Source organism: Sarcophilus harrisii, chromosome 5, assembly GCF_902635505.1.
Source record: "Sarcophilus harrisii chromosome 5, mSarHar1.11, whole genome shotgun sequence".
Classification (NCBI taxonomy): domain Eukaryota; kingdom Metazoa; phylum Chordata; class Mammalia; order Dasyuromorphia; family Dasyuridae; genus Sarcophilus; species Sarcophilus harrisii.
Window position 1 is genome coordinate 190529176 of NC_045430.1, and position 25965 is coordinate 190555140.

A 25965-nucleotide genomic window follows, 5' to 3' on the forward strand; every position below is an offset into this window, starting at 1 on the left:
TTTACCTGGCAGGACTGATGATTCCTTAAAATCTTTCCAATTGCAAAAGCCTAAGATTATGTTTTGTCTGTGCCTTTTTCCTTCCTAATAGCCCTTTCATCTCTCTTGCTTCAGAAAATTTAAGTGATGCAGTCCATGTGGTTATGTGTTGGGGTGAATATGTCAGAGGATCCAGAGATATTGCCCTATTAGGGCCCTGAGCTAGTGCCAAAGACTGTGTGAGGCTCTTTAGTTATGGTGATTAAGTACCGGTGGGCTGGATGGTAATTACAAGCTGTTAGCTTAAAACACGAGGCAGGTGAGTAATTTATAAATAGCATGTGCTCAGGATTATTGCTCAGTTATTTCTCTGCAAGAATGGACTTCATTCCAAGTCTTTGCTAGTGGGATTAAAAAATATATATGTATATCCAGTAAATGAAATCCATGTTTGGCTAGCATGTGAAACACAAGGGTAAGAGAATGAGTGAAGAACCTGGAAGGTGGAACTTGTGGGATAAAATTGCTTTTTTGATTTCTTATAGCCTCTAAAAGGTTTTCTTTACTTAAAATACAAGTGAGTCCTATAAGCACATGCTGAGAGTTACAAAGATGGGTAATATTTAAAGTGTATCAATGGTGTACCAATTGGTAAGTAATATTTAAGGTGATTGGTAGGTAATATTTAAGATGTATCAATGGCTATACTAAGGGTATATCTTGACTTTGTATTGAACAAAAAGGAAGCTTATAACTTGAGGACCAAAATTTTTCCTATTCTCTTTGCTACAGACTACTGACTAGTACTTTGAAGCCCATTTGGCTGAGATGGAAAGCAATAAGAATAAGGGTAACCTTGTGCTGGAATCAAATATCTCCTTTAGTGAAAAAGATGCTGGGATTCTGGGAGGAAAGGAGAAAGGAGGAAACAATAAGAAACTGCAGGAAACATCCTCGGACTCCACTCCATATTCTTCTCCAACTCCCCATTGGCCTGCATCCTCATTCCAGACCCCAGAAAAGACCTTTTGGCTTGGATCTCCATTGACAAATGATGTTTTTGAGAGCATTCCCCTAAGGATCTCTAGTCAAGCTACACCTCCTCTCAGAAGTTGCAGAGATAGTCCTGACCAGAAGGCAAATGGCTCCTTGGGGCTGAGTCCTTTGTCACAATCTTTCATTGGCATCTCTAGAACCCCAGTAGTATCCTGGAAAAACTTTCAACTTTGTGACTCTCCATGTACCCCCACGGTAAGCATGTTATAGAAAGAGGATAGCTGAAGCCTATGGCAAATATTTCCCTTTTGGAGATAAAATAGGCTTTTTATTTCTGAGGGGAAGATAAGTATATTTGATTTTATGTTTCCATTTAGTATTCTATTTGTTTGAATCTTAAACTTAGACACTCTAAACTTTTCTTCAGATGATCACTCAGTAAACATTTGGTGTTGTCTTTAGTTGTATCTGGTTCTTTGTGACCCAACTTGAGATTTTCTATTTCCATTTTCTTCTCCAACTGATTTTGCAGATGAAGAAACTGAGGCAGAGCTAAGTGACTTGTCTAGGGTCACACAGCTAGTATAAGGGTCTGAGGTCAGATTTTAATTCTAGTCTTTCTGATTCTAGGGCTTGCCTTCTGTCCATTGCTACCTAGCTGCCTCTCAAACATTTATTTAGAGCTTAACTGTGCTGAACATTGAGGAGCGAAAGAAAGACAAAAGATAGCTTCTGCTCTCCAGAAGCTCACAGAGGAGGCAGTCCAAACAACTCAGAGTAAACAATTATGTATAAACAAAGACTATATGGGATAAATTGGTAAAAATCAATAAGGAGAAAACAGAAGATGAATGAAGACAGCAAGACTTGAGATGAAATTTGCATCACTTTTTGTCCCCATGGAACCCTTCCAGTATTTTTAAAAAACAGATTTTTATTGATATCTTTCTTTTCTTGTTCCTACATATCTTTCTGCTTTCCTGTTCCTATAGTGAGCCATCCCTTCAAACAAAAGCAAACAAACAAAAATCTTAAAAATAAAAAAAGAGGAGTGAGGATCTTAAGGATCTAAGGGAGAAATTAAGCAAAATTAATCTGTGCATTAAAAAAATCTAACTTCATTCCAATGTCCCATTTGTAGACTTTTGTAGTGGAGGCAGGGAGGATTGTTGCCTTGTGTGTGTATATATGTGTGTGTGTGTATTTGAAGCAAAACTTAATCATTAAATTTCTGAAATATTAAATTTATACTGTTTATTATTCTTTCCATTTACATTGTTATTTTTGAATGTATTTACTAGTTTTGTTTAGTTCATTTCACATCAGTGCTGTCTTTCCAGACTTCTCTGGACTCATTATATTACCTTGTCTTATAGCACAATAATAGTACATTTGTGTATTCCAGTTTGTTCAGACATTTTGCACCTGATGAGCATATATTTTATTTCCAATTCTTTGCTATCACAAAAAGTACTACTGTAAATAGTTTGGTATTTAAAAGAACTTTTTTTTTCCTCCCTGACTTCCTTGGGGCATTATGGAACTAAAAGTGAAACCTCTAGGTCAAGGGAGTAGTCACTTTATCTAATTCCAAACAGCTTCTCTAAATAATTATAATTCATAGCTCAACCTACAATGCTTTAGTGTGCATGTCATTTCATGACTGCTATCTTTTGTCATCTTTGTTAATGTACTAGATGTGAGGTGGAAATCTCAGGATTGTTTTGATTTGTTTAATTAGCAATTTGAAGAATTCTTTGCTATGGTTATTAATGGCTTATCTTTGGGGAAGTGTTGGTTACTATTCTTTGACCCTTTGAACTTCAATATATTATTTCAAGTCATATTAAAAATAGTGATATCCTCCTGAAAAGTATATATTAAATGTATGAGAGCCACATCCCTTCTAATTGATGGTCAGTTTCTGAACTCAATAAACAAGGGTGGAGAATTTTTTTTCTTCACTCTTCTAAGTGCTTGTTTCATTATTTGTTTTTGGTGAATCACATAAACACCTTCTACGTTCTCTCTCTCTTTTTTTTTTTTTCCTGAGGCAATTGGGGTTAAGAGACTTGCACAGGATTCAGCTAGGAAGTATTTTTTTTTTTTTAATTTTTTAAATAATAGCCTTTTATTTACAGGTTATATGTATGGATAACTTTACAGCACTGACAATTGCCAAACCTCTTGTTTCAATTTTTCCCCTCTTTTCCCCTACCTCCTCCCCCAGATGGCAGGATGACCAGTAGATGTTAAATATATTAAAATATAAATTAGATACACAATAAGTTTACATGACTAAACAGTTATTTTGCTATATAAAAAGAATCAGACTCTGAAATATTGTACAGTTAGCCTGTGAAGGAAATCCAAAATGCAGGTGGGCAAAAATATAGGGATTGGGAATTCAATGTAATGGTTCTTAGTCATCTCCCAGAGTTCTTTTTCTGGGCGTAGCTGGTTCAGTTCATTACTGTTCCATTGGAAATGATTTGGTTGATCTCATTGCTGAGGATGGCCTGGTCCATCAGAACTGGTCATCATATAGTATTGTTGTTGAAGTATATAATGATCTCCTGGTCCTGCTCATTTCACTCAGCATCAGTTCCTGTAAGTCTCTCCAGGCCTTTCTGAAATCATCCTGTTGGTCAGCAAGGAAGTATTAAGTGTCTGAGATCAGATTTGAACTGGGGTCCTCCTGACTTCAGGGCTGGCACTCTATCCACTGCACCACTTAGCTGCCCCACCTTCTTCATTCTCAACAAGATTTAGTTCTCTGCTGTCTTTTCATTATCTACTCTCTTCTGTATAACCTTTTGCTGGCCTTCGTGCTGCCTTTCCAGTCAGAATGCTGTGGATAGACTATTAGACTTGGACTCTTTGGAAGATTCCAAATGGAGCTATAACTTTGTAACCTTGAACAAATAAATCACTTATCTTTATCTAGAAGGGTTACTTGCAGGATCAAATGAGATCATATTTTCAAAAAGTGCTTACCACAGTGCCTGGCACATTATAGGTGCTATATAAATGCTTATTCCTGGTTGTGTGATCCTGTTTACCTCAAATTTTCAAATGTGAAATAAATTGGAAAAGGAAATTGCAAACTATTCCTCTGACTTTGTAAAGGAAACCCCAAATGGGGTCCTGAAGAGCTGGACAGGACTGAAAAGTAACTGAACAATAGCCCTTCTCTTCCCCTTGTAATATTTAAAATAGCCACCAAAATACTTCAAAAAATTGCATGGATCCTAGATTAAGAACCCCTAATCTAGTCGAAAGCCTTTTAAAATCCAAAGCTCTTTACATCACATGTTTTGGCCAAGAAAGTTTATTTTTAATTAATTTACTATATATTCAATGTTTGTGAACTGATATCAAAATGCATTTTTAGTCATTTTGATTTTTGTATGGCATTTGGTAAATTATAAAGTGCTTTCCCATCGTTTCATTTGATCTTTCACAACAATCCTTTGAGGAAAATGTTCAATCTTGAATATTTGTGAGCCTGTGGATCTCTCCATGGGATTTTCTTTACAGAGATACTAGAGTGGTTTGCTATTTCCTCCTCCAGTGGCAAAGCTTACATGGCTTAACCAACCAGCTAGGAAGTTTCTTAAAGCTGAAAATTGGAACTTGGGTATTTCCCTCTCAAAGTGTGTTCTAGTCACCCAGCCACCAGCAGCTTCTTGAGGTTAATTAGTAGTTCTATTTATTGGTCTGCCCCTCCTAACTTCTTATCAGTGGGGAAACTCCCTCTTTTGTTGTTGCAGTTCAACTGTATTTTTTTTTTTGGAGGCAATCTGAATTAAGTGACTTACCTAGGGTAACATAACTAGTAAATGTCTGAGACTGGATTTGAACTTGGGTACTCCTCACTCTAGGACTGGTTCTCTACCTGCTGTGCCAGCTATTCAGCTATTTCCCCCCCAGTCATGTTCAACTATTCATGACCCCATTTGGAGATTTCTCGGCAAAGACAATAAGAGTGGGGTTTCCAGCTCCTATAAATTCTGCATGGGGGCCTTCATCTAATGTGGAATAGTGACTGAGATGTAGAACTGTCTTTATTAGAGAAGAGAAAGTGGTGGCCCTCAAGTGAGCTAGTGAGAGAGCATGGACCTGGCTAGTAATTGGGAAAGAAGACATGCATTCAGGGTTTGTCCCTGGCTCACCGAGGTTAGTCACTTAACCTCCCAGTGCCTAGGCAGTTTCACCATAAGCTCCCCTAACCAAGTGTTAAAAAGCTTAGTCAATCCTGACATCCTTTTGAAATTTAATTTTGTTGTTCTCAAATCAGAGCCTGCTGACAAGTAATATGTGTTCCTCTGGAAAGCCATCTACAAGAAATTCTAAGCACACCCGATGTACATCTTCCATGAGCACATATCAGATGTCTTCACCAGTTCAGGTTAATGTGAACCCATTCACCCCAGAATCCTACAGGAGGATGGTCTCCCAATCCAGTGGCAAGAGGAAAATAAGGGAAGAGCCGTGAGTTTCATCATACCTTTCTGTTTTTATCTCTTCATTTGTTTTATGTACATTTATAATCTTTCCCACTCACTGCCTCCTCTCCCTCCAACTGAAAAAAAGCTGAATAGCAAATGTGCATAGTCCAGCAAAACAAATTCCTCCTACATTGGTCATGTACGTGTACATCTTTCTGTAGTTAAGTTCATCCTCTCTCTCTGAAAGGAGAACTGTGTTTTAACTTCAGTCTTTTTTTTTTTTTTTTAATTTAAATTTATGAGTTGTCAGTGCATTGAATAGACTTGGTTTTCACTAATGTTTTCAATGTATAAGCTGTTCTGCTTATTTCATTCTTGTCGCTTCATAGAGGTCTTCTCAGTTTCCTTTGTACCACTAATTTATAACTTCTTTTGGGATAATAATATCCAATTAAATTCATATACAAAAATATTTAGCCATGCCCCAAATAATGATGATAACCACTTAGTTGCCCTTTCTTGGCTACTATAAAAAGAACTTCTAAAAATGTTTTTTTTGTATTTTTTGTTTTAAGAATAATTAACTATCCTGGCTTTTGAGGGAGAGTAAAGGATTTTCAAGAAGTAAAATTAAGATTTCAACTTTAATCAAATTAAATGTCTCTGTATGTTGCATTTTGTAAATGAAACCTTGACAATTTTGGCTAAAACAAAGGAAGCCAGAGGTATTTGATATTGAACAAAGATGTGAAAATCTTTGAGTCTATTTTGCCTGTATTTATTTATATGTTATATGTGCATATGTGCAAATATGGTGTATGTTTTTGTACCTATTTCCCTTATAGTATATAAACTTCTTTAGTGCATCATAGACTCTTGGATTCTTTATATTCCCATTACCTGAAACATAGTTGCTTCATAAATGCTTGTTGATTGATTTTTTTTTTTTTTTTTAAGGTTAATGGTTGGTGGAATTGGATCCTCTTCTAATTGAGTATTGAGGGGCAGACATAGTATCTTATGTTCACAATGTGGGCATGTTGTCCTCTCAAGTCCAGTTTGTATTTGATCTAGGGAAAAGGTCTGAGGTGAACATAACTGAGTGGGGGTCATGTGGGAGCTTGATAGTTAAACAGCTGAATTGATTGCCCTACAAAATGATTTGGGAGGTAGAAATTGCTTAATTTTCTGTGTATTTCAGGATAGTTTCACTGTTTTAAAAGTATTTTCTCCCTAAAACTGGAGAAAGGAAGCCTGCTGACAGAAGGAATCTTGTTATGTTAAGAGATACTCCTTAGGCTAATACTGCAAGTTGGGTTTTATTTCCTTTATGCCTAGGTCTATTGTGTTGGCCAGCATAGATTCCCAGGATATCACTAGAATCTTCAGTAAATAGAATTTCTGCACAAGTTACATTATTAGCCTGCTTCTGGTGCCAATTATTATAGTGGGTAGCCCTTTGAAGTTTAGCCCTTGTCTATATGTATATTACTCATTACAAGACAGAAATGATATTTAATATAAACTTCTGACGGGGGTGAATTTTATGACCAGTGTTGATATATGGATCTTGAAAAGGAGATTAGCTTCAACTAAACTCCCATATTCAACCTAGATTTTGCTCAAACATATGAACATACTTACAAGTTTCATTCATGAATGATCAAGTAAAGTCAATGATATTTGTGTGAATCCTGTCTTCTGGTTGTCTGTTTTACTTAACATCCCCTTCCTAAGCAGTAAAAGTAAATGTTCAGAAGGTGTAGTCATTGACATTATGTGAAGAAAAGCTAGTGTGGACAGGTTTTCCCTCCTGGATGCTGAAATTTAGAAGGAATTGACATTCATAGTTCTTTGGCTACATGGAAACACAAGAGAATTTAGCATTTAACAAGAACCACTAGTTAAATAGGAAACTGCCAGATGGCAGCAAGTTCCCAGGCTGTTAGAGCTCTAGAAACATTTTTTTTTTTTCTGATTGAGAAAGCAGACTTTTTGTTGTTGAATCTGATAATATCTTATAAGAAACTTTGTATATTTAATCCATATTAAGCCTACTTATTTTAGACTTCAAATTGAGGACCTCAAAAAACCATCTCATTTATAAATCGCTTCTAATAAGTGGTTATCCAAGCCTGCCATTCTCACTGTAGTGAGACTTGCGGAGTATATAGAATTGTTCTAGTGTCATTTTCCTCTCGTAGGCAGATTTGGGTTGCCAGAAGGGAGCAGGTTACTGTTCACCTTATGCTTCTAAGGGTAACCCCAAGGAGTTGGAGTTGATTTCTAGGATAATTTCTTCAAATCCTATCTTGGGAGTGTGTTTCCCATTAATTGTCAGCTGCAGTTAATTAGTTTTTATTTAGGGTTATTTAATAATATGGTATAATAATGGTTGGTACTCAAAGCTTGAGGTTAAAGGGAAGCCCCTCTTTTCCATTCATGTAGTTCTTAAGAAGTTCACCTTAGATGAACTAACTTTATTGAGCTCAGAGATTAAGTAGACTCCTAAGACTGCCTATCCTCTTGTCAATCAATAATCTTTTATTAAATATCTATGTGTTCAACAATTGTGTAAGTTACTGGAGATACAAGCACTTATGAAAACAATGATACTTCCTGCCCTCAAGGAGCTTACAATCCAATGCAGGAAGAAAACACATAAAAGGCAATGGGGGTTGGGAGGTGAGAGGAGAAGGTACTTTGCAAAAAGGGCGTGATGGAGAAGTCAAAAGAAGTCAAAAAGCAATGTAGCTGATGGTAAATAGGGAAAAGATTGCACTGAGATTTCTCTTGGAGCCTGTTCAAAGAGGTTGAAGTACTGATGAGATGAACTTTAACAGATTCAATCTTGTAGAATAAATAATGAGATTTCCCAAATATGAGTTTACCAAAGAAGGAAAACATGATGGAGAGTTTCAAAGGAATCCAGAAATAATGTAGCTAGTAATAAATGTGATTAGTGTATCTACTGTGTTTGGAAATACCAATTCTTGGGGGCCTTTAAAAGATCTCAGCGTTTTTTTTTCCCCTCAAAAGGTATGGGAGGTGAAGTCAGATTCTTTCCCTTCTTTCTTGGAAAAAAGCTTGATTAGAAATGTTCTGCCATGAGTGAGCTAGTAGGTTATGGAATGTCAGACTCTAATTTGGCTGGCAGAGTGCTTCTCTTCCCCCCCTTCCCCCCAATTCTCAGCCCCCCAGCATGACTGATTCTCTATAACTATCCACATGACTTTTTTTTTTTTCCTTTATACCTTTGATTCAATAAAGGTGTCTAGAATTTGTTTACATTATTAACTCTGTAACTCAAAGAGTTTCTCACCTAATATAGGTATTGAGGAATAGTTGCTTTAATGATGGAGTTGAAGAATGTAGAACAGCTTTCTTTATGTGTATTTATATGTATGTGTTCTGTTTGTTTTTTAGTCAGGTATCTGACTTCTCTGAAGACAATGAAGAGCAAGGGCTTCCTGCCAAGGTGAGTGAGAGTTTCCAGGTCATGGTGTCTTTGATGTGAGCACGAGTATTTTGTGAGATTTGCCATCTGTTTGTAACACCCCACAGGGCCTAGATCTGTTTGGATATTAATCTAGGGTTTTTTGGCTCTGATGTTAACATAATCTTTGTAACCTAGGATTTCTTTTATAGTCTCTTTAGTTCATGTTTCCAAATCTAAAGACTGTTGTCCCTATCTGACATTAAGGAAAAGTAAGCACTGATTGAGGTAAGGAATCAGAAGTTTAGAGGGGGAACACATATTCCAACTAGACAGTGGACAGGAGTTTGACTTAAAAAAACTAGAGTTGGAGTCCAGACTGCCAATGGAATCCATGAATGGTTTCTAAATGGAGTAGGAGCTGGAAAAAGCCAATTTGCAGAAACTGTATATATTTCGAGACTTTTAGGGGAGAAAAAAGAGAAAAGTGAAAGAAAAAAGGGTGATCTAGAGTTTAATTTAAAGTAATTGGCTAGAGTAGTTAGATAAATTGCACTTCCCAGAAACCCTACCAAATAAGCTGGTAATTTAAATTTCTCTGCCTCTGTCTTCAACTTAAGGAAGTTTTAAATATGAAACATTTAAGTGTAGAAGGGACTTCCAAGGCTGTTTTGTCAAATCCATACCTTCAATCCAAAGTCTGACAATCAGTCATCAGAACTAGATTTGAAGACCTTTATTCAAAGTAATCCTATTACCTTCTCAAGGATCCCACAGCACTTTTGAACAGCTCAGTGTGAGGAAGTTTTAGTAAATCCACTTTTCAGTTAAGTCTTACTTTTCATGTCCCCATTTGGGGTTTTCTTGGCAGAGATACCAGAATGATTTGCCATTTCCTTCTCCAGCTTATTTTATAGATGGGAAAACTAAGACTTGTTGGTTGAGTGACTTGTCCAGGGTCACACAGCTAGAAAGTATCTGAGGCCAGATTTGATCTCAGTAAGATAAGTATTCTATACACTGTGCCATTTAGCTGCCAGGTCTTACTAGTCCAATGCTTTGTCCACTCTACCAATGATCCTCTAAGTAGAGGAGGTGGTTGGTGTAGAGAGAGCCTTAAATTCTATATAGAACTTAAATTTCAAATGAGATCATTGACTAATACTCCTGTGTCTTTAAGAGAAAATATTTTTTTATAAAATTTTAAGAAAGCCATTCTTATTATCACATTGAGAACATATTGAAAAGCAATCAATGCTGAAGATGAAAGAAACTTGGAAAGGCATGAGTAAAGCCTTAGAGTAAATGACTGGAATAAGCTTATATCTAGAAATATTTAGAAAGGAATATAATTAAAAGATCTTGTAGAAAATGAGCCAGCAAGACTTGTTAATAACCGAAGAGGTACAAGTCAAAGTTAATTTTATTCTTAGAGTTTTTACTTCTCAATTACCCCTGTTGTACAAATGGTATTACTGCCATCACATTTCTCCAACACTTCATAGCCTCAATGATGAACAAGACATCCGTAAAATAGGAGAACTATTCATACTTCTCCCAATTACATCCTCCGCAATTATACTGTATTATTAAAGATAAGTTTGCCTTTGGAAGTTGCAAAACCCAAATACAATTTTAGAATCTATTTGTGTATGGGCAGTTAAACATTAGGAGATAGAGAAGCTCTTTAAAGGGATATTAAGGAAAGAAACAAAACTCCTAGGGTTAAACATGGGAGAACAAACATATTGTTTGGGACAAGAAGAAAAGAAAGTTGGATATGAAAAGAAATTAGAATACAAAGTTACTGAAAATCAAGATAATGAAGATAAAATCACTGCTGCCACTGGTTTCAGAGAGTAAGGAGGACCATCCCTTGAATTTTTGAAGATTGTTGATTATCTTAAAATCATTTAGGAAGGAAGATGGCTAACATCCTTTTCTATGTCCTTCCTAGCACATTTCATTCCATCCTCCCTTTTTTTAATCTCCTCAGAGATATGTCACAAGAGAAAGCAACATGGCTTCCCGATATGAAAAGGAATTCCTGGAGTTAGAAAAAATTGGGGTAGGAGCATTTGGTTCTGTCTACAAGTGCATCAAGAGGCTGGATGGATATATTTATGCTATTAAACGCTCAACAAGACGTTTGGGAGGATCCACAAATGAGTAAGTTTTAAACATTTATTGTTTTGAAATAGAGGAATTCATCTAGAACATTCAAGATTTCCTTCACAATCTCACAAGGTGGTAATATTTCAATATCTCTTTTAGATATTTAATTGAAATACAGCTTGAAGCTTCAACAAAATTTTCTTGCTTTCTGGCCCCAATGTCTTAACAATACCAATGTTATATTGGGACAGCTAAATGATGAAATGAATAGAACTCTAGTCCTGAAGTCGGGGAGATCCAAGCTCAAATTCAACCTCAGACATTCACAAGCTTTGTAACTTAACCCCAATCTCCCTCACTTTTCTCACTTGTGAAATGGGGATAATGATAGCATTTACCTTCTAGGGTTGTTATGAGAATCAAATCTGATAATATTTATAAAGCATTTAGCACATTGCCTGGCACATGTCAAACTCTATATAAATATTAGTTATTATATTCCTAAGACTTTAGCTTCAGAAGCAGAGGATTAAATCTTACAGAATAACTTGATGATGCTATGCAGTCAGAAGCATAATTTGTTACTCTGCTTGTTGTTTTAACTTCACATAAATTAGACCTTTGTATGTGTGCCTGCCTTGAAAGCAGCCTTCTTATAATATTCAGCAGATCAGGAATGCTATCCATAAAACATTCATGTTGGTTTAAGATAGTTTTCTTTGACCTTTTGTACAAACAATTGAAGCATCTAAGATCCCGTTTAATGAATGAGAAAAATTAGTAGCTTTGCTTTCTAGTTCTTGTTCTAGTACTGAACAATCAGTGTTTAAGTTCTGCTTTGACTATGGCATTGTGAAATGAAAACTGCATTTAGCATCAGTTGCTAATGTCAGATAACATTCTTGTGTGAAGAGGCACAAAACATAATTAGCCTAGTATAAAAATATTGGAGTTGCCATTTTTCTCACGGAAATTAGCCATTTGAATCAGGTAAGCTATGACTTTTACAGCCCTGTTGAGATGGAATAAGAGAAATTGGAAACACCGAATTTAAAGACGTAGGTCCAAAATATGGTCTTGGTATTCAAGATGAAATTGAGCAAATATTATACTCTCCTGTTCCATGTGTTTCCCTTTCCCCTGCCCATTTTATTTTGCTAATTTTTCCTTAAGGCTGATCCTATGTAGTCACATATTGTGGTTGGATTATAGTTTTGTTGTTAGAACAAAAAGCTAAAATTCAATTATTCACTGAGCTCTAAAGAGTTATTCCAGGATACAGGAAAGTATCCCTTTTCCATATTGAAGTATGGTGGATTATTGTAACAGTTCAAATTGTCCCCTCTGCCTTCTACTCTACTTTGTAATAGGACTAGAAATAGAAACATGTTTACTCTCTTGGCAATGACCACCTAGAAACCTCCTCCTAAAGTCATCATTATTGGTATTTTCTATATGTTTGAATGTTTCCAAAATTTTTGTACATGTTCTCATTTTGTTACCCTTTGTCTCCAAGACTCTCAGCTTTGCGAGAAGTTTACGCACATGCAGTGCTGGGACAGCATCCCCACGTTGTCCGTTACTATTCTGCATGGGCAGAGGATGACCATATGATCATTCAGAATGAGTACTGTAATGGTGAGTGCTGATACTCTGATCTCTAGGGAATGGAATAAAATGATCTCTTGGGAATGAAGTAAAATCCAAGGTCTTCAGGAACTGTCCTGCACTGATGGCACCTCATGTTGCGGTCAGCATACCTATGGAGGAGGGGGTCTCTTGCCTAGGGGCAGGGGAATGAAGTAAGACAAACTCCAAATCCATTTTCTGCTCCTGGACTTCAATTATGGCCAAATCTGGCACGTGGCTGTATGCATGCTATTGATCCCTCTCATTTTGCATTCAACATCTAATCTAAGTTCCATAGTTACTTCAAATATAGTTAAATTATAAACTTATATTGTTAAACAACTTATTAGGTGTTTATAAAATTCAGATTAAATGATGGGTAGATATGACCTAGATCACGCATGTAGGGTATGGTAAGTAATTCAACAAAATTCTATTAAACACCTACCATGTACTGGGAATACAAAGATGAAAAGTGAGTTTTTGGCTGTATACTAAAGAAATTGCATTCAGGTTGAGCATTATAAAACCATGTTCAGTGTATTAGCAATACTGAGAACTTTTGAACTATGTAAGGTAGGAATTCTTGGAGTCCAAAAACTTTTTAAAATTATCTGATAATTGTATTTCAATATAATTGATTTTCTTTAAAATCTTATGTATTTTATGTACTTAAAATATTCTGAGAAGAGTTCCATAAACTTCACCAAAGGGATCTATGACATAAAAAAAGATTAAGAACTTCCCTGCTCTAAGGTGACTGTAAAGACCTCTAATTGTGGGATCAGCTCAGAAAATTTGTTTACATCTGTACCTGCCAGATAGATCTATGGTAGGCTAAATTTGGAGAACTACAGGATTCCTGTGGGATGTACATTAGTTTTGAAATTCCCAGGATCCTTAAGATGACACTGCATTGAAAGGGAGTGCCTGTGTTTAAAATAGTTAACCATCACATCCTTGCCTTAGTGCCTATCAAAAAAATCAAACAAACAAACAAACAATAAAATGCTGTTATTTCTTCCACAAAGCACAATTGTAAGTCTAGTAGCAACATCGGATAAGCTATATAGCTAGGTCCCAATTAATATGAATACATGATTTTGCCTAAAGTAGTTGCATAATTCATATTCTTACTTTGTTTATGAATTGGGCTGGAACCAATAAGGATATTTTATATAATTATGACTTCAAAGAGTTCCAGTTCAAATACTTTGAACTACTTTAGGAAATTCATTATTCACACTAATTGTGACCTAGCTTTAGTCCTTTGGGTTTTGAGTGCAGTAAATTCTCTTCAGTCAAGAGTAGTGAGTCATCTTACAATTCACATTGCTTTTGCCATAACAGTGTAATTTGTTTTTATCCACTTGTTAATAAACTAATCTGTATGGTTTGTTTTGATAAGCCTGTAGCATGATTTAAGGAAATAATATGACTTTGGTGCCTTCTAACTTAACTAGAATTCTAAATTAGAAGTGATCTTGGGTTGTCTAGCATTCTCCTCTCTCCCTCTTCCCTTTAGTCATTTTGGAGATGGAAAAAAGTAAATGACAGAAGTGAAATGACTTACTTGCCTAAGGTCTCATAGGATCTGAAACCAGATTCTGCTTAAAACAGTGTTCTCCCCAGAGTTCCATGTTCTGTATGATTACTCTAACATAAATTAGAGAAGAATCAGAGCATAATGAAATAGATGGTCAGTTGAAGAGTTAGGAAAACTAGAGTTCAAATTCTTCTCACACGTACTAACTGGCTGACATGCCTCCAGAGAACTTCAAATTACAGATATTGCTTTGTATAGGAAAATTTGAGTTTTCCCCCTGGTTTTTGGAATTAATTCCCTGGCCTAGGATATCAATAGGTCTGAACCACCAAAAATGTCTCTGATTTTTAGTTTTAATCTACTTGGTGAACTTTTGAAAAGAGGACCAAGTTCTCAAGTATTCAAGCAGCTGGCTGTTTTGGTATTGGAAATGCTTCCCTAACATAGGGGACTAGAGTTTACTTGCCTGTTGGCTGCTCAGGATACCCTAGCTGTCCAGATTACTGTCAGCTTGATGGCCCAGTAGACAGAGCATGGGGTTTGGACTCAGGAACACCTGAGGTCAAATTCTACTTCAGACTCTTGTTGCCACGTGTTTTTGGACAACTGTCTTAGCCTCTTTATCATCTGTAAAATAGGGACCATAATAAAAGCATCTACTTCCCAAAATTGGAGCCCAATTGCCCTCACTTTCCTGCCTGCAACTTCAAGTATTAAGTGAATTTCAGCTTCACTTTGGGATGCTTCCTCTCTTCTTTAGGAAATTATGCTTTCCAATTTATCTCCTAGAATCGCAAGTGAAATTTCAAGAAATACAAAATTCGCAGAGTATTTCCTCCTCTTATGCTATCTAGGCCCTCACTTTAAGTCATCCAAGTGACTTAAAACTTACTGAGGGGCTCCAGTTCTCTGCAAACTTATTCTTTTTCCAGCCATCCATCTTTTCCTTTGTACTCATTCCTTCTTTTCTGAGAAGCCAGCCACATTGAACTATTTCTTCCCAAGCACGGTCCTAGCAACTTTTCTTTTTCTTTCTTTTCTTTCTGTCTCTGTCTCTGTCTCTGTCTCTGTCTCTGTCTCTGTCTCTGTCTCTGTCTCTGTCTCTGTCTCTGTCTCTGTCTCTCTGTCTCTGTCTCTGTCTCTGTCTCTGTCTCTGTCTCTGTCTCTCTGTCTCTGTCTCTGTCTCTGTCTCTGTCTCTGTCTCTGTCTCTGTCTCTCTCTCTCTCTGTCTCTGTCTCTCTGTCTCTCTCTCTCTCTCTCTGTCTCCTGTCTCTCTGTCTCTCTCTCTCTCTCTCTCTGTCTCTGTCTCTGTCTCTGTCTCTGTCTCTGTCTCTGTCTCTGTCTCTGTCTCTGTCTCTGTCTCTGTCTCTCTGTCTCTGTCTCTGTCTCTGTCTCTGTCTCTGTCTCTGTCTCTCTGTCTCTGTCTCTGTCTCTGTCTCTGTCTCTGTCTCTGTCTCTGTCTCTCTCTCTCTCTGTCTCTGTCTTTCTAAATAAGCTGCTATTGCCTTCAGAAGGAACATGATGTATTTTCTTTAAGTCATAGAAAATAGGCTTTTGAAAATAACTGTGTATAAATGCCTTTTTATACAGTGAGATCCTTATAGTCCTGTCATCTACCTTAGTCCTATTTCCTAGAGTGGTCTCTAGAATTTCCCAATGATTTTACAAATGTATAGCACTTAGGGGTCTCTAACATACTTTCTTTGTATTTCCTTAGGAGGCAAGTATTATAAACAGTAATAATTCCATTCCAAAACTGTTCTTGGATCTCAGCCAAAGGAGGACCATAGCTCAAATCATTTGCAAAGAGCATGCAGTGGTTTAGCACAGTAGGAACAATATAGAGATATTGCAGTACCATGGAGAATGTTAGAAAACCATTCTTTAGGTCTCTTCCCAAAGGCTATGCTTTCTCCACATGCCTTTCCTAGGAGATTTTCCCTTTAAACAAAAGCACATGCATTTGTTCTTTAGCAGATTGGCTTATGTGCTTTACTGTTGCTTTGGTCTCTCTCAATTTGACTTCAGTGTGTTGTTCTCTGCTAGGTGGGAGCTTGCAGGCTGCTGTGTCTGAAAATGAGAAACTTGGCCGTTTCTTCCAAGAGCCAGAACTCAAGAATATGCTCCTGCAAATCTCCATGGGGCTAAAATATATCCACCACTCAGGCCTGGTGCATCTGGACATCAAGCCCAGTCAGTACACCTCTCCTTTCTTCCCCTTGCTACTACTGTTATGTCCTTCCAGTATTATCTGTTGCCAGAATGTGAGTGTATTAAAAGCAAATGTTTCTGTTCACTGGTATAGCATGAGATACAATTCTTTCTCTTTTGGGGTAGAGAAAAAGGGGAAAAAAGTTAAAGTGGGAGGAAAAATAAAACTATGGATTTACTTGAGGAAAAAGATGTCACTACAATTGTTAGAGAAAAATGTGCACATTGAGTTGCTTTACATACCTGTTTTTTATACTGTAATTCTTATATCTTTCTGAGTCAAGAAGTAACTGGGATAAAAATGCAGAAATTAACTGAGCAGTCAAGTGTTAATGAGCAGTCAAGTGTTAATAACTGCAGTATTGGGAGTTGGGCTAGGTATGTTTCCGTTCTTTTTAGGACTTGGGGATGGGGGGAAGAAGGGTACAGTATGATTTGCAAGTGATTTAATTTCTTTGAGCCTCTCTTTATTTATCTCTTAAATGGGAATAATGGCACCTATTGAGCCAACCTCAAAGAGTTGTCAGAATCAAATGAAATGATAAACATAAAATGCTTTCTGTACTTAAAGAATTATATAAAACCAGCAGTTTTTTTCTTTAATTTTAAAGAATGATCATGTATGTTTTACATTAATCCAGATAATTGCCATTTTGGGGAAGGAAGGTGTTAACATAAATTAACAGAAAGAATGAAGCTTTTATTAAGGGCTCAACTAAATGTAAAGCTAGCTGGATAACTGCTATTGAGAGTTTTAATCTTAGTGCCCTCAGGGAATTAGGGGACAGCCAGGTATTGCTGTGGAAACTACCTGTCTTGAAGTCCGGAAGATATCAGTTCAGTTTTGGCCTCAGACACTAACTACCTATGTGACTCTGGGCAAGTCACTATTTACCTCAGTTCCTCATCTGTAAAATGTGGGAGCATACTGGAGAAGGAAATGATGTCCTTACCAAGAAAATCTCATGGACCAAGGCAGGGGAGGCACATACAATCCCATATGTCTGAACCACAACAAATATGAAAAGCACTAGGTTAAATGCTGATAGAGATACACATAGAAAAGCTCTCAAGGAGCCTTAATTGCCATTCTTATGAGTGTTAATTTATTCTTGTTAGGTAGATTAGCAATGAAAAAAGATGGACTAATGAAAACAGAGTTCTGCTCCAGGAGGAGTAGATGATGGATTTTGGTCATAGCCGATATTCAATCTTATTAAATTGTATCATATTAAAGATGAGAGAAAATTTCAACAGAGACAATAATATTAGTTGTCAGGGTGAAAAGGAAGGGAATTCTAGGAGGAAAGAGTCCTATAAGATGTAGTCATGGGCTAAAATAATTTCAGGAGTCGTATTCAAAATAATGTTTTCCAATTTTTTTTCTTCTCTGGGGAGAGGAGACATTAACTCTTTATTTGATATTTTATTTTTCCCAGCTACATATAAAATAATTTTTAAAATTTGTTTTTAAAAGCGAGTTCCAGATTTTTTTCCTTTCTTCCTCTCTCCTTCTCTTCCCCTAACATTGAGAAAGCTCGAGTTAAGTTAGAGAGAGATTAACTCTTTAGTCCAACTCTGTACAGGTAACATTTTCATCTGTAAAAAACAAGAAGATGATATCCCATATGTCTCAGAAGAAGGAGAGAATGAAGATGACTGGTTCCTTTCTGCTAAAGTGATGTATAAAATTGGTGAGACTGCCTTCTCTCCATATCATTTAATTGTGGTCTGATGAAATTTGTACTGATATTTGTAGTCCTTTCCATGAGAGATCTCTAAAGTGATTCTTTTCTTCTTTCTCTTAGGTGATTTGGGCCTTGTTACTTCAATCCAGAGCCCCCAAGTAGAGGAGGGAGATAGTCGCTTCTTGGCCAATGAGGTTTTACAAGAGGTACAGTTGTAAATCAGGGAGGTAGTTGAGGATGATATGTACTGACAAATGCTGAACCTGCTGACAATCAGGCAGGAAATGTAAAAGTATTCCTATGAGAATATATAGTCTCTTTCTCAGTCCAGTTGTAGGAGAGAGACAACAAATATTCTCCTAGATTAATGGCTTTCAAAGTATGGTCTGGTGGTACCTGAGACTTTTTAAAGTACTCTGAGAGGCCAATACTATTTTCATAATAATAAAAGACATTTTAATTTCTAGTATGGGAAATATTGTGAGGTATAATGCACATGAACAAAAGCTTTTGGGGGCCCCCTAATTTTTAAGAATATAAAAATGCCTTAAGACCAGATACTTTGAGAACCACTACTCTAGATAAATCTCTTATTCATTATGAATCAGTATAGTTTGATCATTTATTATTAAGTACCTGTTTTGTGCTTGGTGATATAAAAACAAGGTTTTTGTTTTGTTTTTTTTAATAGTTTTAACTCTCAAGGACTTTTTACATGCTGGTAAAGAAGGTTTCATGCTGCTTTGAGATAAAATATTGATAGATCAAATAAATTTAGATTTTATCTTCCTGCCAAACTCCTATTTGTAAAACCTTCATACCTCTCTACTCCTCACCTTGTCCTGTTCCCAATATTTCTGGTAGTGCTGCCCGTTCCTTGTAATGCAATATCTTGACAAACTTCTATCTTTGAAGATATCTGTCATGAAATATAGGATAGCATGGTAATGCTTCATGGCTTTGAAAATGGAGAAGGGGAAAGAATCTTTTTTCCTGTGTACTATGTATACTATCTTTTAAAAAAATTTTTCCCCCCAGAGCATATCATTGTTTTGTTAGGTTCCTCAAAATTCACAGCTGCCCATGAGCTAAGTATAAAATATTTTTGTAATTTTCTTTTCTTACTTCCAGGAACAAAGAAATAAACTTTAAAAGTTCAAAGTGTATAGATGTATATTACTATGTATTTGAGAGAACTGAGGTTTCTCTCAGAGACTGCTTGTCTAGTCTCATTACCATTAGTAGATTCTTTACTTGCCTTCTTATTTTTTATTTTTTTGAAGGACTATCGATTCCTGCCCAAAGCAGATGTGTTTGCCCTTGGATTGACAATTGCTGTAGCTGCAGGGGCAAAGTCATTACCAACCAATGATGAGCCTTGGCACCGTATCCGTAGAGGCAACCTTCCAGCTCTCCCACAGAAGCTCTCTAAAGACTTTTACAATTTGCTTAAGGTTGTATCTCTTAAGACATCAGGTTGGCATTTGGAAAGTGGGGATAGAAATTAGATAAGAAGGACAGAACATATTGGTGGAATTAGAGTGGAAGGAAGATGATCCAAAGAACAGAACAAATAGAGGAAGACATCAAGGCAAGATTAAAGTTCTGAGGCTACATTAATTTGAACTTGGAGTATAAGAAAGTAATTAACTACACTGGATTACTTGCTATTTAGGGGAGAGAGAGAGAGGGAAGAGGGGAAGAAAAATTTAGAACACAAAGCTTTGCAAAGATGAATGTTGAAAGCTATCTTTGCATGTATTTGGAAAAATAAAAGAATGGTTAAATTGCTGTCTTAACTGTCTGGACCTTTATAATTTTTATAATACTTTAAAAAGGTCAATTTTTGTGGGGGGTTTTGGAGAAAAAAGGTACTCTCAGTTCAAGTATTTGTGCGTTACATGCAATATTATGTTAAGGTTGAATGGTAGAGAAAATTTGGGGGAAAAAAGTTTCTAGTCCCTGTTTTCAAGGAGTTCCCTATCCTCTCCCTCTTTAAAAATATATATTTTTTACTTCTTCTGCACTTTCCTATATTCCCTCTTCCTTTTTATTTCAGTAGCGCCATCCCAAGTAGAGAGATCACTCCAGCATATCCAGGTATGAGGGAAACCAAGTTCAAAGGCAGAAATGCATAGGAAAGATTTGAAGCAATTTGGCCACTACTGATTGAAGTAACTGGTTCCTCTGATGAATATCCATCAACAAGCATTTTATGTGCTAGGCATTGAGGATTCAATTAAAAATAAGATAGCTCTGTATTTTAGGAACTTAGATACTAATAGGAGAACACAATACATTATAGAAGAGGCAAAAAAAGATAAAACTAGGAAGACTGGGGCTCTGTGGTTGGAGATCCCAAATGCCAAGTTAAATCGATGTTAACTTTAACTTGATGTTAATCAGGTACATCAAATCAGGCTTAGAATCTGTGGATTTCTTATATTATTTTTTGTGAATAACTTCTTGAATGGTTTCCCCTCTATTCTCATCTATAAAATGAAGATAATAGCACCTGCCTCATAGGATTTCTATAAGGATCAAGTGTAATGCATATGAGTCTATATAATAACTTTCAAATTACTTTAAAATTTTCCTAAATTACTTTATAAATGTTGACTATTTTAATTAGCTATTTCCCATTTTTATAACAGAATTTATTCATATAATAAATGTTTTTGTCTGGTTTAAAAGAAGAGAATAGGAACATACATACATATATATATGTACATATACATATATATGTGTGTATATATATAATTTATATTTAAAATTGGAAGGGACTTTTTGTGGAAACTTTGCCCAGAATGGTTTAAGAAGAGAAGCCAGTGACAAATGTAGCAGTGAAGTTATTGTTATAATTTAGACATCAAGTAGTTAAGAAATGGGACGAGAGTGATTGCTGTAAAAATGAAAAGGAAATTGATGGATGTTGGAAAATTTTCAGGCAAATAACAGGTTTTAACTAAATAGGTGAAGGGTGAAGGAAAGCATTAAATGTTCCCTAGTCCTTAGACCAGAGAGACAATGGTCTCCCTCTCCCTCTTCCCTTCATTAAAAAAAAAAAAAAAAAAAAAAAAAAAAAAGATTTGAGTTACAAATTTTTTTCTCCCTCCCATTCTTTCCTTTCCTCTCTTCAAGTAATTTGATATAAATTATACATGTATAATCATTTTAAACATATTTCCATATTAGTCTTTCTGTGAAAGAAAAATCAGAAGAAGGAAAAATCACAAGAAAGGGGGGGAAGGTGAAAATAGAATGTATCAATCTGCATTGTTTCCATAGTTTTTCTTTGAACGTGGAAGGCATTTTCCATCCCAAATTTATTGGAATTGTCTTGGCTCAACAGTAATTTTTTCATAAAAAATAGATATGTCTATGAAACATTTTTATGCAGGGTAAAGAAAAGATTCAATTTAGGATCATTGAGACTGTAGTGATTGGACAACTAATTGTAAATATCTAGTAAGTAGTACATATGAGATTGAAGGTAAGGTGTAAAAATTAAGACAAGAATACAGACTTTGGAGTCATCTACAATAGAGGTAAAATTGGGCAAACTTAGAAAAATACAGAAGCAGATGACTGAGCCTTTGGAAATGATTCCATTTAGGAGGAAGAATTTCTAGAAAAGGATAACAAGGAAGACCAGTCAAATGATAAGAGGAACTAAATGTCAAAAGAAGAGAATATCACAAGGAAGACTAGGTAGTTAATAGTGTAAACGAGCACAAAGGCAAAGAGATGTTAGAATCATCTTGAACAGATTCAAAAAAGCCAATTGTTAAATTTTTTAATACGAGCATTCATACCTCAGAATCTGACAAATTCTACAAATCAAGGCTTGATCTATTTTTCTGTTAATTGCCAGTACTTAAGGAGATGACGAAAATATTGATAATGTAGATTAAATGTGTTTATAAAAACATTTTTACTCCAGAGAGCTAGATGTTAAATATGTATTAATACACTATTATATGAGTAAGTCAAGAAGTTTTAAAATCTTCAAAAAGGACCACATTTAAAGCAATAATATTTTACTTCCTTTCACAGTATATGATCCATCCTAAGCCAGAAGAGAGGCCGACAGCAGCAGCTTTGGTTAGGAACACAGTCATCAGACCGTTTTTGAGTATAACTGCAAAGCTTCAGAAGGAGCTGGACAGAGAAAAATCTAAGACGGCCAAGTTAGAGAGGTGGGTTCTGAATATTGGAAGCAATAAAGAATTAAGTCAAGGAGCTCTCATACTATACTTTGGCATTAATATTACAGTTAAAGAACTCAATGACTTCATTTTGTACTAAGGAATCACATACTAGAACAATCTCAAGAGTAAATTAATCTTGAACTTTGTCTTTCCAGGAAGAGCTTTGTATTGTTGATTCTTGAATCCACGCATGTCTTAGCCATTCCATTTCCCCCCATATTATGACTTTCTGCTACTACATGATAGGTTTTGGTTTTGGTTTTGGCTTCCTTTTTTGGTTAATTATATCTGACTAGCAAAAGCACCATAAATGAGTACTAGTTTGCCACACATTTGGTCCTGAACATAACAGAGCTTACCTGTGGAAACAAGAAAGTGAGATGGAATTAAGTTTCCTCTCATGCTGTTTTGATGATGCAGTTTGTCACTAGTAAAACTTGTACCTGCCACAACTGATAATTGTTTGGATCAAGTAAAACAAATTTTATTTTTATCTTAGGGAACTGAAAGAAGTTCATCTTGCCCAGAGCCACCAAGAAGATACCAGTCAACGTTCTCTTGCACTTCTTGGACTCCTCGCCAAAACTGGGTCAAGTAGCTCCAGTAGATTGGTGGGAGGGAAAGTCAAAAGATCACACAGTTTCACTTTTGGAAAATCTAAGTAAGTCTAGACCTGTTCATCTTCCACATAACCTCTGGAAGAGCTCCATTTCGTGCTAACCAGCCCCACTTTGAAGGTAGGCCCTAGAAACATTTGACGATTCCTCCAAACTGAAACTTGACACCAATTATTGCTGCTCTAAAATGGAAAAGTAGCCAGTAGGAATGATTGCAACTTCCCGATACATTCTGGATTTTGTATGCTAAGTCTAGTTTTAATTATAAAGGTATATTGGCTTTTCAACTGGATACAGACTTGGAAAAAAATTAATTGGTAGGCATTTCTTTCTGCCTACTCTTACACCATAGATGCCACTATTCAATGTATTCGAGCGAAGGCATAAAAAAGCTTTTGGATTCTAAGAGATTGATGAAATGGCAAGATATTTAAATGACTTTCCAGGCTGAGAGATGGTTATCAGATCACTTTCAAAAAGATCCTTGGAAGATATTTTGCCTAGAGAGAAATGGAATCTTTGCCTTGTGCTTAGATTTTTGGAAATAAGGTTAGTAGACTTTAGTAATGCCTGATCCCAACAATTCCTAATGGGTTTGGAACTAGTGATTCTTCTAATATGTTTTTTTGAGGGAGAGAACATTTTCTGTTCTTCCTATAGTTACATGAATAGTCTAGCCTTTAATTGAAATGGGAAGTTATATTTGCAAATAGGAATACCTGTGAGATTGCCAACAAGCTGTGATGAAACATTGGAAGAGGAATCTGATTTTGCTGTCTTGTCACAATTTTACTCTTTCTTTCTGGTGTTTGGCTTTAATTTCCCTCTCCCTTTTGAATCACTAGTTTCTTTTGATTTTAAAACTTGAATTTGGCTTTGTTCCTAGTGATTTTTAAAAACATTAATTTTATTCGAGTGTTTCCCCTTTCCATCTTTTTTTAAATGAATAGAACATTTGTAAATAAAGGTTTTATTTTTCCAAAGCCAAACATGGGAAAATTCTCTTCTTTTGGACAGGATAGTCAGTAACTTGAAAAATCATTGACAGAAACATTTTTAATTCATTTGGATAAGGGTTTAAGAAGCTGATAATGAAAAGTATTTACAATATTTTTACACTCTTAAAAAGCTGACAACTAGGCTATATTCTATGTATTGTCATCTGCATAAACATTTGATAAAATGTATTTGGAAATATCTCCAGGTCTAAAGAAGACAGATGTTAATTGTCTAAATGTTATCCTCTATTAGAATATATCCATCCTTTTTTTTTCTTTTTTCTTTTTATTGTTCAGTCATTCATTTGTGTCTGACTCTGTGTGCCCATAGACTTTGTCCCTAGGGTTTTCTTGGCAAAGATAATGCAATGGTTTGCCATTTCCTTCTCCAATATGTCTCCATTTTACAAATGAGGAACTGAGGCAAATAGGCAATAAATGATTTGCCACAGGGTCTACAGCTAGTTAAGTGTCTGAGGCTGGATTTGAACTCAGTTCTTTCTGAATCCAGACCTGATGCTCTATCCATTATATGAACTCACTGCCCCTCCTTTTTCTTATAACCATTCCCATTTTCAGAAAGAAATTGAGAGAGAAGTCCTGAAGTAAATTTTCTCCCTTGATATAAAATAACGATAAAGAAATGAGGCAAGGTATACTTATCTAGTGTTTCAAAACTGGGACTCCTTTTTTAAAAAAAAATTATTAAGTACTATCTAAGGATAAATAAAGATATTGGGGGGATATTTTGGGGGGGTTCTCACTTCCTTCCCACCATTCTTTGGCATGCCCTGCTTTCCCTCAATTCCTCCAACCATTTTCTTTTTGTTCACATTCAAATAATTTAGATGATATACTTGCTATGTAAGAGAATTAAGGATAAAAGAAGGGATAATGTCACATGTATTGTGCACAAGGAGCCCTGATTATATTTTTGTTTTATTGCTCTTATAAGTACGGGAATAAACAAAGGATCTGTAATCCCCGTGGTTCTGGGTAATTGTCATTCATCTCAACTGTTTGACTTGGTAGATAAGTCCTTGGAAATTGTCAGAATTGCATAAACTTATAAGCAATTTGCTCAAAGATCAGTAGCACGATTTGAGGCACAATTTGAAACCAGGTCTTCCTTAAATTTAATGCAGAACTCAAGTAATATTACACAAATACCTGTATTCCCAGTTCTAAGTTAGGTACACCAAGGAAGTCAAATCATCCCTCCTTATGATGACATATTTCATTCAACAAATATTTATGGGGCTCTAGCTATGGGGGATATTAGGAAGTGAGAATACTTAACCCAGGTAGAGAAGATCAAGAAGTAACTATCTTCACATTTTTTAAAATATACAAACCTTTTTATTTTCAAAACACATGCAAAGCTAGTCTTCAATACTCACCCTTGCAAAACCTTTTGTTCAATATTTTTTTATTATAGCTTTTTATTTACAAGATATATGCATGAATAATTTTTCAGCATTGACGATTTCAAAACCTTTTGTTCCAGTTTTTTCCCTCCTTCCTCTCACCCCTTCCCCCAGATGACAGGTTGACCAATACATGTTAAATATGTTAAAGTGTAAGTTAAATACAATATGTATACATGTCCATACAGTTATTTTGCTGAACAAAAAGAATCGGACTTTGAATAGTGTACAATTAACCTGTGAAGGAAATAAAAAATGCAGGTGGACAAATAGAGGGATTGGGAAGTCTATGGAGTGGTTCATAGTCATCTCCCAGAGTTCTTTAGCTGGGTGTAGCTGGTTCAATTCATTACTACTCTATTGGAACTGGAAAGGGCTACTTCCATCAGATCAATATATATATATATATATATATATATAATATATTTTTTTTTTTTTTTTTTTTTTGCTCCTTCCCTTCCCCTCCTCCCCTAGATGGCAAGCAATCCAATATATGTTAAACATGTATAATTCTTCTATACATATTTCCACAATTATCATGCTGCACAAGAAATATCATATCAAAAAGGGGGAAAAAAAGAGAAAACAAAATGCAAGCAAACAATAACAGCAAAGAAAGTGAAAATACAATATTGTGATCCACACTCATTCCTCACAGTCC

At 35.8% G+C, this 25965-nt stretch overlaps 1 protein-coding gene across 2 annotated transcripts; it reads left to right on the forward strand.

The window, feature by feature from the left end:
- Positions 1-333: 333 nt before the first annotated feature.
- On the forward strand, positions 334-23806 carry WEE2 (WEE2 oocyte meiosis inhibiting kinase). 2 transcript variants are annotated; one of them, XM_003772672.2, is made up of 12 exons: positions 334-454; positions 772-1230; positions 5276-5469; positions 8853-8904; positions 10859-11031; positions 12494-12615; positions 16199-16345; positions 17950-18057; positions 18172-18257; positions 19335-19505; positions 22108-22250; positions 22762-23806. In XM_003772672.2, the coding sequence occupies exons 2-12, from the start codon at positions 808-810 to the stop codon at positions 22925-22927; spliced, it is 1785 nt and encodes a 594-aa protein (XP_003772720.2). In that variant the 5' UTR covers positions 334-454; positions 772-807; the 3' UTR covers positions 22928-23806. The 2 variants fall into 2 exon arrangements, with proteins under 2 accessions (XP_003772720.2, XP_031795075.1); XM_031939215.1 differs by lacking the exon at positions 334-454 and adding an exon at positions 474-630.
- Positions 23807-25965: the final 2159 nt, after the last annotated feature.

Coding starts and splice junctions, on each gene's coding strand:
- WEE2 (XM_003772672.2), top strand. CDS start 808: ATGGAAAGCAATAAGAATAAGGGTAACCTTGTGCTGGAATCAAATATC. Junction 18,258..19,334: donor CCAATGAGGTTTTACAAGAG/GTACAGTTGTAA, acceptor ATTTTTTTGAAG/GACTATCGATTCCTGCCCAA. Junction 19,506..22,107: donor ACTTTTACAATTTGCTTAAG/GTTGTATCTCTT, acceptor TTCCTTTCACAG/TATATGATCCATCCTAAGCC.